We start from the raw sequence: 12,839 nt of genomic DNA on the forward strand, positions 1-12,839 counted from the left end.
ACAGTTTGGGATCATTTATTTTACTGAAGTGTTTTTTAATTGCTATGAATGTGGGATGAAATCAAATACATATGAGCTGTGCCGGGAGATTTGGATCTGATGCAGATTTTAAAGTAAGATTGTGATAAAACAATCAAGATCCACTTTCTTCTTGTTGCAGATAAAGTCCCAGCAAAGTGTTGTCTGTTCTTGCATGTATTCTGTAGCACATACCTGTAACACTGATGTTACCTGTGTGTGTGTGTGTGTGTGTGTGTGTGTGTGTGTGTGTGTGTGTGTGTGTGTGTGTGTGTGTGTGTGTGTGTGTGTGTGTGTGTGTGTGTGTGTGTGTGTGTGTGTGTGTGTCTAAAGCTGAAAGTAGAGGAAAACAGACAGGTGGTGGATAAAAAGCAGAGTGAGTTCAGTATGAAGAAGCTGATCAAGAAGCTTCACCTTAAAGAACCAGCTGAACATGTGATGGCCATCCTGGGAAGAAAGTAAGCAACACACACACACACACACACACACACACACACACTGATACACACTCACTCACAATGATAACCTCCACTGACTCTTTTACATGTTTATCATCTCAATATGTACAACTTATTGAATTCAAGAGCAGACATAAGGACATTTTAGATGTTTGTAATATGCAGTATTATAATATTCATAATGTGTCCTATGAAGAAACTCAAACTACCTGTTTTATCTAATTTGTATTTAATTTATCTGACTATAAATCACTTATTTCATTTCTTGTTAATTATATTAAATATTTAAAACCTCCTAATTTTATTTAAGTGTTTTAAAAAAAGGTACAATGTAATGCTTTTTTCTTTTTTAAGGTTTAAACCTTGAACAGGAATGCCTTTCTGTAAAGAGAGACTTTTAAAGGAAGCTTAAAAATGATTTATCTTTTGTATCTACTGCACAGAAATATTTCCTTTAGATTTTACGAAACACAAATCTTATTTTTTAAGCGCAAAGAAAAATTTGCGTTAACTGTTCTTCACTATTTTGTTTACACAGAAAAGTAGAGCAGAGGTGAACAAGGAAATGAGGGTTACATTTGTTTCACTATAACTCTTGTGTCCTTGAAGCAAGTAACTTAACCTCAGCTACTTCTGATTCAATATGTCCCTGTGTTTCTCTCAGGTATCCGGCTGATCTGAAGTCTTTCACTAAAAGTGGGATGAAGGGCGAGTGGGACAGGGAGCGAGCCGGGCAGCGCATGAAACTGAAAGAGCCGGAGACGTGGGACCGGCTGCTCAGTCTGAAGGGAAACAAGGCTGCTACCTGGGAGAAACTCATCGGTCTGCTCAGCATGAACATTTAAAGAATTGTTTTTATGAGTTTATGGGGAGAAAAGACATTTCTTAAGTTTTAGTTCATTGTGCAAATGTAGCACGACAAACTTAACATGTGACATCAGCTTCGTATAACATAAGAGCTCAAACAGAGACGTGTCCATGATCACACATTGATGGATCATTTCTCTTCTGTGCAGACAACAAGTCTCTTCCATTCATGGCCATGCTGAGGAACCTGAGGAACATGATCACTAAAGGCATCAGTGAGGCTCACCACAACAAGATCCTCAGCAGACTCACCAACAAGGTTTTATTAATGAATAAACTCTTATGATGCAGAGTTTGAAGTTCTTTCTGTAACTTTGTGTTTTTGATGTCTTTACAGAAAGCTGTTATTCAGAGCCGACAGTTTCCATTCAGATTCCTCGCCGCCTATAAAGTCATCATGCAGCTTCAAACTTTGGGTGAGACACATATACACAAAGTAGCACTAAATACTCTGATTAGCTTCTTACACATTGCAATTCTGCAACAAAGTTCTGCCATCACAACATCTTTGTGTGATTTCACATCCCATTGCAGAGGTGTGCGAAGCCCAGCTTGTAAACACACAGAGGACGCACCACATACACACTCACTCACAGCAACTTCCCTCCATTCTGCCTCTGTTACTTCCTCTGATGGGGGATCAGAGATGGAACGAATTATGCCTCTGTGCCTAACACATTGCAGGTGAGGCACAGCAGGGACGGAAACATCCCGCCTTGTAATGGCAGTATGTAAGAGCCGACTGACTGAGTGATACTCCTCTTTTAAATCGGGTATCGCGATCTGTTATTGTTAGTTAATGTTTGGCGAAAACGCTCAGACTCCTTCTTTCTTCTTTGGCGGCTTGAAGACTTGAACACTGCAGACTTGCGACTCGACTTGGACTCATGGTTTGGGTGTCTCAACCACAGCATAGATTTTAGATGTTACAGACCAAAACCAAATGTTCTTGATATGATTGGAAACATGCTTTAAACGCTCATATCTCAGTATCTGTCATCTAGCCTCAGCTACCCAGAAGGCCATGCCCCCTGTCAAAGACATCCTGAAGGACATCCTGAAGAAGATCCCCAGGAGCAATCGTTTTAAACGTATGGACTGGGAGACAACTGTGAGGAGCAGACTGAGGGTGACGCTCGGAGTGCCGTTTGTCTACAGACTGTACAGAATGAAGAAGGCTCAGCTCATAAAAGCCAAGTATGAGTTTTGATATACTTCTAATATATGTTCCTTTTTGTGTTAACTAGCAGTTATGTCGTTTTTTGTGGTTGATGCAGAAAAGTATGTATAAGTATTAGAAGTATGGTTTCCTGCCCAACAAGGTGCAATGACCTGCCAGTTCCAGATAATATGGTAGCTGCTGGGATGCTTCTTCAATTATAGCCTCAAACAGCTGATACCACTTCCTTGATGCCTTTGAAAAATATACAAATTGTTGCAAAGGAAATCATAATTATTAATACAATGTCTCTCTTTCTGTGTCTGTGTCTCCAGTGAGAGGCTGTTCACTATGGAACTGTTGGGTCGTTACCGTAAAGCTCTGGAGACGGCTGTGCAGCTCTCCTGTCGGTACAACGTGCCCCCGCTCCCCGGACGGACCGTCATCCTGCTGCCCACAAATATGAGTACCAACACGGCTCAGAAACACGACTTCTGCCTCCCACCAGACCCCGAGAAAATAGATGAGGAGGAGGAAGAGGAGGAGGAGGAGGAGGAGGAGGAGGAAGAGAAGGAGGAGGAGAAGGAGGAGGAAGAGAAGGAGGAGGAAGAGAAGGAGGCAGATGAGGAAGAGAAGGAGGAGGAGGAGGAAGTAGAACCCAGGAGGAGAGGGAGGAGAGGGAAGAAGACAAATCGTGAGGAAGATAAGCTCACTCCCTCTGTAAGGCCCTGTGACATATGAACACTGAGAAGAAAGAAACCTTTACATGCCTGACCTCTCCCTGTTTCCTTTCTTCCTCTCAGTCTGATGAGATTGCAGTTCTGCTCTCTCTGATGATCTGCAGCAGTGCTGAGGACTGTCAGATCCACATGTATGACTGGAATCACACTGAAGAACTAGAGCTGAAGTCTGATGTTCTCCTGGATAACGTCAGGAGTGTGATCAAACAAATGAAGGTTTGCTTTTCTGTTGAGGTCCTTCAGCTTCATGTCACAAGAAGTCACTTGTGTTTTCTTTGAAACCCTTGTACAATCATTCATTTTAGTTTCTGTGACGAATTCTTTAAACACCCAAAAAAGGCACTTTAAAAACAATCCGTCACTACTTTGTTGATTAATCAAGGAAAGACTCAAACTCCTGCATTAGTTGAACAACCTGTGAGTGACCCGTCTGTCTAAAGAAGTTCATGTTCAATTGTTCATGGATTTCTCTTGTCTTGGTTTATATAATTCTTCTCGTTCACAGGCATTTGAGGGAAGTGAACGCAATTCCATCTCCAAGGTGTTCAACAACAAGAGCAAGGTCAGTTTCTTCACACTTTTGATTTGAATTTTAAAAATGTGGCTGCTTTGTACATTGTTGTTAGCTGTTTCAAAGATAGAGTCAAAGGAGAACTCATTAAATTAGGATTTCTTAATGAAAGAAGTTATGACTAAGTCTGTTATTTTTATTAGAAACTAAAACATCTTAATGCTTCCAGGGTAAAAATGCTCATCAGAGGAATGATTGTACATGCCATGTTAAGGAAGCAGTGCTGTTCTGTTGTTGCTTTCTTATAAGATGTGACGAACCTAATGGAAGTGGCTCACAGCTTGATAATGCACCTCTATCAGACAGCTGAGTGTGCACATGTAGAGACTAAGCTGCAACTAATCCAGTTTAAAGTTGACTAAAGTTGACCTAAACCTGCAGACACAAAAATGGCAACTACAGAACAACATAAGTCCTAACACTCCTTTTTACATATTGATGCAAAGGGAACATTTTAGAAGAAGTTTGATTATAAATGTCTTTTCAGGAGTGTCTTGCCTAAGACATACAAACATAGTACGAGATACATGACTACAGTACGTTAAGAGACTTTAAAAGAGTAAAACATTTCTGTCCAAATCGACCATGATCACAAATATAGACATCCAAATGTGTCTGTCTATAAGTCATTCAAGTCACCTTGAAAGCATCCAATGAGACCAGTGTCTGGAGTTTCAGGTCTTTTTTCTATTTGTTCCAAGTAAAGTTAGCAGCAAACTTAAACACCTCTTTTCAAAGTTCACTTCTTTTTTAAATATATTTTTTGGGGTTCCTTGATGAGATGGGAGAGTTAATCATAAGAATAAAGTTTATTTTTATACAGTTATCAAAACAGACATTGCAAAATGCTTTACATCATAAAAACCCAACAATAATGATAAATCAGGGAGACTAATTGAACTAGCAAGACATACTGAGTATAAGAAGAACACAACTTAAAGCAACAGTTGAGTAAATGAGTAAAAAAAGAACCTACTAGAAATTATTAAAAACAATAAAAAAAACAGTAAAACAAATAGAAACGAGTAGTGAATAAAATTAGCAATTACTAAAAATAAACAAAAAATGAATGTAGCATCATGGATAAAACATAATATTACAAGAAGGCTTTTCCATAAAACAATGTTTTCGGATGTGATTTAAAAGAAGAGTTGAAGAGACACACAGCAAAGGGTCATGGAAGTCGAACCAGCAACTGCTGCGATGAAGGCCACAGTGCCTGTACCTTTTAACACTAGGCCAGAGAATAAACGCATGAACAAGCATCTCTAACTCTGTGTGAGAAGATGGATTTAATTTTAGCTAAGTTTCTAAGGTGAAAGAAGCATGAACTGGTTATTGATTTAATGTGTTGGTCAAAGAGTAATTGATGATCAAAAGTAACACCAAGATTTCTAAAAGACTGTTTTACAGCGGTAGAGAGAGAGCCCAAGTAATTGGTAACCTAATTGTCTATTCTTTACTACCGTAGGGGGCCTCTGTGGAAGGGGATCCGCTCTGAGTAGATATGTAGTTACAAAGCGCTCCTTCTAAGTTAAGAAAACAAAACATTTTTATATTCAGGTGGTTTTACACAGAAAATGTAGCCCTAAATCTGCCTTGAATCTGCCTGTAACTCTGCAGATTAAGGACCCTTGCACGGGATATAATTAAATTAAAGTTTCATTGATAACATTTTGCAGCTTTGTTGATGAAAAAAAAAAAAAAGGTTGACATCAGCTGCTGATCAGCGACATCAGTGCGTTCTTGTTAACATTTTGCATGTTTCTGTGTCTCAGATCGACAACATCATCGTGCTGAGTGAATACTATTTGCCTAATACAATCAGTTGGACCTTGAGCAGCTACAGGAAGGACGTGAACAACAAAGCCCTCTTGGTGCAGATCTTCCTCTCAGACATGTAAAGCTCCATTTTTCTGTCCTTGTTCCTCGGCCATATATCTCACAGACATTGTGAGAAGATAAAGTTTCACTCAATCAATCCTTCTGACTTTAATATCTCTCTTTTTCTCTCTTCCCCGGGATTGGTTTCTACAGGCAGCACTAGTAATGTTTCCTTCTTTTTGTTCATTTCAGAAATATGAGTTAGACACATTTATAAGCACTGAATCACATTTAGCATTCTGTGAACGGAATACATTTTTCTGTTGATTACTTTCAGCTACACAGAGACTCAAAATGAAAGGAACTGTGTGAGCCTCAAAGGCTTCAGTGAACAAATACTCAGGTAAATATCCTGTCACTCATTTTGATACAAAGCCACTTGCTTATAATGTTTTTTGGACATGGGACAGCTTTTCTTATCTTCTGTTTGTCTGTTGAATATAAAGCGAGAGCTGCCAGGGGGAGATGAGCTTAGCTGAGTTTAGCACTGACACTGAAAACAGATCTGACTCATGTTAATGTAACAAAACACACCTAAAACTCAAAAGCCTGCTTATTCATCAGGTGTATTTAGTTGTTTTGATTTTAATTAAACCAGGAAGTCACTTGGCTACCTCTTTCCCTTGGTTGACAGTCTTTATGCTAAGCTATGCTAAACTGCTCCTGGAAGTAGCTTCACGTTGATCCCACAGGAATGAGAGTTATAAAGTTCATCTCATCTAAACATGACAAAGAATGTGAATCAAAACTTTTGGCAAACTTTTAATTTATCAACTTGACCAGGTTTGTGGTAGAGCGAGGGTCGTCCAGGCTGATGGAACATGTGGAGCATTTAGACAAACTGTACAACGTCCCTCCACCAGAGGGAGCTAAAGGCCCCCAGACCTCAAACAGCATCGTAGCAATACCAACCAGCCCAAAGTTAAGGTAGTGTTTTGTAACTTCTTCCCTCAAAGGCTTCTTTCAAACATTTATTTTCCTCACTAGTCTAACACAAACTCCCTCCTTCATCTCCAGGTGGAGAAGTGTCCGCGTGTTTGTCTCCTCCACTTTCAGAGACATGCACGCTGAGCGGGACATCTTGGTGCACAGCGTGTTCCCCGAGCTCAGGCGTCGTGCTGCTCAACACTGCCTCTACCTGCAGGAGGTGGAGCTGCGCTGGGGTGTGACAGAGGAGGAGTCGGAGCGAGCTGTGGAGCTGTGCCTGTCGGAGGTTTGTCGCAGCCAGATGATGGTGGGAATCCTGGGAGAGAGGTACGGCCTGGTGCCTCCCGAATCTGCCCTCCATGACCTGCCGCAGTACAGCTGGGTGAGACTTATGATGAAATAACATCTGCAGAATTAAAAGGCAGAAATGAGGGAACAATTTGCTACTGTAGCTGGGAAGTGCAATGCAAATCTACAAAGGATGAGACACTTGCACAAAGCTCAAGACAAATTTACATTTTATAAAACATTTTTATCAAGGTCAAAACAAACTTTGAAAATATCCAGAACTGTCACTATATTTTCAAATTTTGTTGGGCTTTTGTTATGAAATGACACATCAGAATGACCTGTGATTGGCAGGACAATCTGTTTCTCTCGCCAAAACGCTCACTGATTACTTCCTGTATTTGGTACATTCCTTTTCCGCCAGAATCTGCCGTTTGTAATTTTGTCCCAGGACTGGTAAAAATGTTCCGTCGCTTGTAAAACTGTTTCTGATTTTATAAATTTATTTTCTTAAATGTTAATTTGTTTGGCCTCGGTACAAGTGTTTTGCTAATGTCATTTTTCTTTTCTAAAATGTAAAAATGTTTTCCAAAACTCAAATTGTCTCAAACTTTGTAAAAGTGTTTCAGCCTTTGCAGATAGCCATTGCACTTCCCATCCACCGTAATTTGCTCCGTCAGTCTACCTAAGAACCACATAGACACCAGTTCAAAAAGACGATCTTTGCAGCAGAAATAAACATTTTTACAGCCTGGTTCAAAAAACGGCTCGGCTCTACGTAGCTAATTTCCTTATCAGCACACACTGTACAGGGGGTGAATTTTTTTCTAACGTGACGGTTCAGAAGATATTAAGATTATAATTTTTTTCCCAAATAAGGACATGACTGACCTGATTGACAGGTGGGAATACATAGCTGTTGGCCAGGAGGCTCTCTTTACCTCACACTATGTTTGGTTGAATTCAGCGTTTCCAATATGGCTCCTGCCAACGATTGGCTTCAAAACAGCGCCTCGTGAACAGATGGGTGATGTCACGGATACTACGTCCATTAATTATACAGCCTATGGGAAGAACCAGACATATAAATATCTGCTTCACCTAAATTCCCCTGGTAAATGCAGATCATAACAGCCCACAGAGAACTCCCTATGGAGCACTACTTTTCATGACGGTAGATTTTTAGTTAGAAAAAAAATCCAATGTAGGAAAGAAGCTAAACAACTTAGATCAATGTAAGAAAAATGGACTTAAACATCTTGAGGGGTTATTAATTACCTTTAATATTTACTTTACTCTGTCTTTATAGATTTACATAGCAATTAAAGCCGTTTTAAATCCGTCTTAAAACATAAAAAACAAGAAGTTGGGTCACTATATATGAAAAATAACAAATTTAATCTGTATAGTTGTGAATTCATGTGATTGCAAATAAAAAATGTAAAAATTAAATTAAAAAAGTGAGAATATTATAGAACTATTATTCAAAAACCTCAGTTGAAGCAGAATGAAAGGGTTATACAGCAGTAAAAATCAGTCAATGAAAGGTGAAATAATGTACCCTGTTGCAAATCCATTTGTAGAAATTTAAAAAAAGATTAAAAAATATCAGCAAATAACTTTTAAAAGTTTGAAATAAAGACAATTAAATCTGTTTCAACACTTGAATTTGACTTTGAGCTTAATAACCTCATCCTTTGTGAGCAGCTGGCGGACATGTCTGTCACAGAGATGGAGATCCGTCAGTTCCAGTCTCTTTACCCCGACACAACCAGCCAGCGGATGTTCTGCTACTTCAGAGACCCAAACAGCACCAAGTACGTCATCCATACTCACACTCATACGTAACCGCTTTCTTTGAGATTTTCCCTTATACTTGTTACAGGACGTTTGGAAGTATTTGGGATTCTCTGAAGCTGATTTTAACACAGTGACACATCACAGTTTGTTGAAGTATTTTCTGCTTTATAATCCTATCCTCCCCTTGTGTTAATCAGATCAGTTCCTGTGGCGTGGAGATCTCATTTTGTTGCTGAATCAAAGGAGGCGGAGTCTAAAATAAAGTCTCTGAAGGACATGATACGGGACCATGGAATGAAGGTCACTGAGAAGTGAGTCTCCTCAATCACATCTCCACAAATTCTTCAAAACTTTCCTTTTCAGAGGGTTTCTTTTCTGGCGTTGCTTTTGTGTTCACTACGGCTTTTCGTTCCATTTTGTGTCACAGTTACTCGTGTGAGTGGGGAGGAGTTGTGGATGGAAAACCATATCTGAAAAACCTGGAGGACTTTGGCAAAGCCGTTCTGGACGACCTGTGGACGGCTATCGTAAAGCAGTATGTTGAAGTAAGTCACTATGATAGTTAAAATGTTAACTGTAAGATATTCAAGTTATGTAGAAAACATTCCAAACTCTAACTCACACTATAGAGATACACTTTTCTTGTTTTAGTTCTTCATTAGTAACAGGAACAAAATGTACATGTATTAAAAAAGTCTGAATGTGTGAAACGGTTCTTCAGTCTCATTGTGGGTGAAGCTGAAGCTTTTTAAACTGCTTCAAAAATGCTGCACAGAGCATAAATGTTTTTAAAAGCAAACTCAAGACCGATCTTTTTAGTCTCGCTTTTTACAGAGTTTCATTCTTATACCAGTTTTATTTCATCTTAATTTCATCATCATCATCATCATCATCATCATCATCATCATTATTATTATTATTGTTGTTGTTGCATATATTATGTTCTTAACCTTAGGATTGTAGGGTGGGTTTGGGGTCAGGGCTGGGTTTAGGATTAGGATGGGGGTCTTTTTATTTATATATATATATTTTCTAAAATGTATCCTATTTTAAGTTGTTTTTATGTACAGCACTTTGTGTTACAATGTCATTGTATGAAAAGCGCTTTATAAATAAAAGTCTGATTGATTGATTGATTGATTGAAAAATAAACAGTATAAACTGTTTATTTGACATGTGTCTGTACCTGTTGTTATTCACTATTATATTTACAATGACAAAACAAAGAGTTGGATTAAAACGTTCAACATTTCAAACTGAAGAACTACCTTTGGCGTGCATACCTCTAACATGCATAGACCACAAATAAACACCTCCGTATTCTCCATGGGACAGGAGGATGATGACGCCGAGGCCGTGTCTGATGTGTGGGAGCAAGAGATGCACCAGGGGGCGCTGCAGAGACAGTTCTTCGGCAGACAGAAGCTGCTGAGTGCAGCTGTAGAGATGGTGGAGCAGGTCCAGACTAAAGGAGGGATGATGGTGGTGGAGGGAGGAGCTGGAGAGGGAAAAACTGTCTTCATGGTACTTTTTATTTATTTATTTATTTATTTGAAAATGTGCTTTCAAACCTTTTTGGGACATTCATAATTATCTGCTCTTTTTTTGTAAAAGTTGATTTATTGTTACCTTTATTGTTACACCTTACCTTAAAAAAATGTTTTTTTTTTAATTTTTTTTACGTGTATTCATATGTATTTGCAAAACTGTTGTATGAGCCTGTATTTATTTTAGCCTGGTGTAAGCTGTTATATGAATTTATTCTATTGTATATTTCTCTCTGCACACAGGCGGCTTTAGCAGAGGCTCTCAGGACAGGAGTGAAGTCCAGGAAAAACCTCATCTTTGATGTCATCACCTACTCTACAGCTGCCAGCCAATCAGCTTGCTCTGCAGAGAACCTGCTCCGATGCCTCGTTCAGTGCCTGAGGGAAATTAAAGACACTAAGGAGGAGGCACCTCTACCCTATTCTTACAGGTAGCTAGGTGTTACATTTTTTTTGTAAAAAGTTCAACATCATGTTTCCTACACACTAACTTTCCTTTAATGATCTCTCATCACAGAGATCTGCTGTCAGAGTTTAACTCCAGTATAAGTGACATGAAGACGGTAAAACCTCTGGTGCTGCTTGTTGATGGAGTGGATCTCGTTCAGGACGGCAGAGGTCAGCTCGTCTCTGATTGGATACCACAGCAGCTTCCAAAGGTCAGTCACATAGATGGAGAACTACAGGGAAGTTCATCTTTGCGCTGTAGTTTTTGGCTTACAGAAATACAAAAACAGATACAAGGAATAAGAGATTTGTCTGAAATCTTGTACTTTTTCTGTCAGGGTGTTTGTTTGGTTGTGAGCATCCCATCCAAAGCTGCTCTCCTACAAACTCTGTCCAAGAAAAGAGGCATTGTCCTGTTATCTCTGGGTCAGCTCACCATGCTGGACCGAAAAGAGATCGTTCAGAAGGGACTGGACAGGTTCGGGAAGAAACTCAGTGACTCTGCATTCAACAACCAGGTCTGTCTTTAATGTTCTGTACTGAAGATATTACATTATTCATTGTGTTTGAACTTCTGGATCCATGCATCATGCTGTTGTAGAAAGCTAGATTCTTAAATGTATTCCTCTTTTCTTTTCCCTAAACCTGTGCTGTGTTTGCTTGTGCAGCTCCAGACACTGGTGATGAAGAAGGGAGCAGTGAGTCCTCTGTACCTGCACCTGGCCTGTGAGGACCTGCGGAACTACGCCTCCTTTGACAAGGTTCATTATATTTACTTCACTCCCTCAGGGCTAATACTGGTTGATGTTCGGTGTTGTTGGCTATTGAAACGCTAAAAAGCTGGATGTGTTGTATTGGATCACTTAAAGCAAAGCTTTGGGTAACAGTGTAACAGTGAAGGAATCCATCAAAGAGACAACATTAATATAAGGCTGGACTCTTACACTTTGTCAAAATTTAAACCTACAACCGAATGCTGTACTTGCTTTAAATGATACTGGTATTTTAATAATGCCACTGATGCAACTGCTGAGGCTGCCAATAATCGTGCAGGTACTCCTCTAAATCAGATGATCAATAAATCTTCTCATATTGAATCTGTTGCAGATTTCTGGACATTTTTTAAATCATAGTTGGTTCAGATTGGACCGAAAATGGTGGAACAACAAACTAACACACTGCCAGTATGACATCAAAAGTATCCCGGGGTCATGAGGCTAGTTTATCTAAACAGAGTTCAGCATACATTTACATTACACTTATCCACTGTTATTGATTAGGTGCATGGATTTCATTGCACTGTTATCACCTTAACTGATTGGACTGGTAAAAATTTTCATGGATGAGTGTGTATCAATGTTTGCTGTGTTTTAACAGAAATGTTTTAATATATATTTTTCTGATTATATTTAACTACAATCTCCTGGAAACGCTCTTTGATTTTGATTCTTTTGATTTTTACACTGGTACACAAAATGACAACAAAGTTTGATTTCATTTGCCTGTGAGGAGGTGTTTGCCAAAGTTGCATAAAGCCTGTTTTCTCCTCCTTATTCACTAGTTTAACTCAACTTTATTTATATATCACCTTTTATACAAACACGCAGCCCAACAAAAACAACAACATAGGAACAAACAGGCTTAAAGTAAGTACAGAAATTGAATATATTGTCTAATTTTGAAAGACCATCAAAAAAAAACATAAAGAGGGCGCAGACTTGGCCTAATGGTTAAGTTGTGCACCCATATAGCAGGTGGTCCAGGTTCAATTCCAGCCCGCGCCCCCTCCAGCATGTCATTTCCCCACTCTCTCCTGGTTTCCTACACTATCTGCTGTCCTCTCCTCTATCAATAAATGTGTAAAAGCCCAAAAATATAACTTAAAAAATAAATAATAAAATAAAATAAAATCAATTTAAAAATGTAAATGAAATGAATTTAGATACAAATAAAGAAATAAAATAAAATGAAATATAATTAAATTAAAATATAAAATTATATAAAATAAAGAAATAAAATAAAAACAACATAAAAACAATAAGCAAGTACTCTAAATCAAGGGCTTCCACAGATTTGAATCATAGTTTATTCATTTATTTTTAGAATTACTTAGAATAGTATGCTTTAGGGGCA

At 38.8% G+C, this 12,839-nt stretch overlaps 1 protein-coding gene across 1 annotated transcript in view; it reads left to right on the forward strand.

Annotated features, from left to right (window-relative positions):
- LOC117827134 (telomerase protein component 1-like) overlaps positions 1-12,839 on the forward strand; it is a 29,901-nt gene that overhangs the window by 3,028 nt on the left and 14,034 nt on the right. Inside the window, exons 8-29 of the mRNA XM_034703625.1 lie at positions 352-476; positions 1,141-1,298; positions 1,493-1,602; positions 1,681-1,759; positions 2,348-2,540; positions 2,838-3,053; positions 3,174-3,222; positions 3,306-3,458; positions 3,748-3,804; positions 5,592-5,713; positions 5,851-5,859; positions 5,975-6,040; positions 6,481-6,624; positions 6,715-7,006; positions 8,620-8,729; positions 8,910-9,023; positions 9,140-9,257; positions 10,048-10,236; positions 10,503-10,690; positions 10,777-10,918; positions 11,045-11,224; positions 11,375-11,467. Coding sequence (XP_034559516.1) covers positions 352-476; positions 1,141-1,298; positions 1,493-1,602; positions 1,681-1,759; positions 2,348-2,540; positions 2,838-3,053; positions 3,174-3,222; positions 3,306-3,458; positions 3,748-3,804; positions 5,592-5,713; positions 5,851-5,859; positions 5,975-6,040; positions 6,481-6,624; positions 6,715-7,006; positions 8,620-8,729; positions 8,910-9,023; positions 9,140-9,257; positions 10,048-10,236; positions 10,503-10,690; positions 10,777-10,918; positions 11,045-11,224; positions 11,375-11,467 — 2,907 coding nt within the window. The remainder of the gene's footprint in view (positions 1-351; positions 477-1,140; positions 1,299-1,492; positions 1,603-1,680; positions 1,760-2,347; positions 2,541-2,837; positions 3,054-3,173; positions 3,223-3,305; positions 3,459-3,747; positions 3,805-5,591; positions 5,714-5,850; positions 5,860-5,974; positions 6,041-6,480; positions 6,625-6,714; positions 7,007-8,619; positions 8,730-8,909; positions 9,024-9,139; positions 9,258-10,047; positions 10,237-10,502; positions 10,691-10,776; positions 10,919-11,044; positions 11,225-11,374; positions 11,468-12,839) is intronic.

Source organism: Notolabrus celidotus, chromosome 15 (assembly GCF_009762535.1).
Source record: "Notolabrus celidotus isolate fNotCel1 chromosome 15, fNotCel1.pri, whole genome shotgun sequence".
Classification (NCBI taxonomy): Eukaryota; Metazoa; Chordata; class Actinopteri; order Labriformes; family Labridae; genus Notolabrus; species Notolabrus celidotus.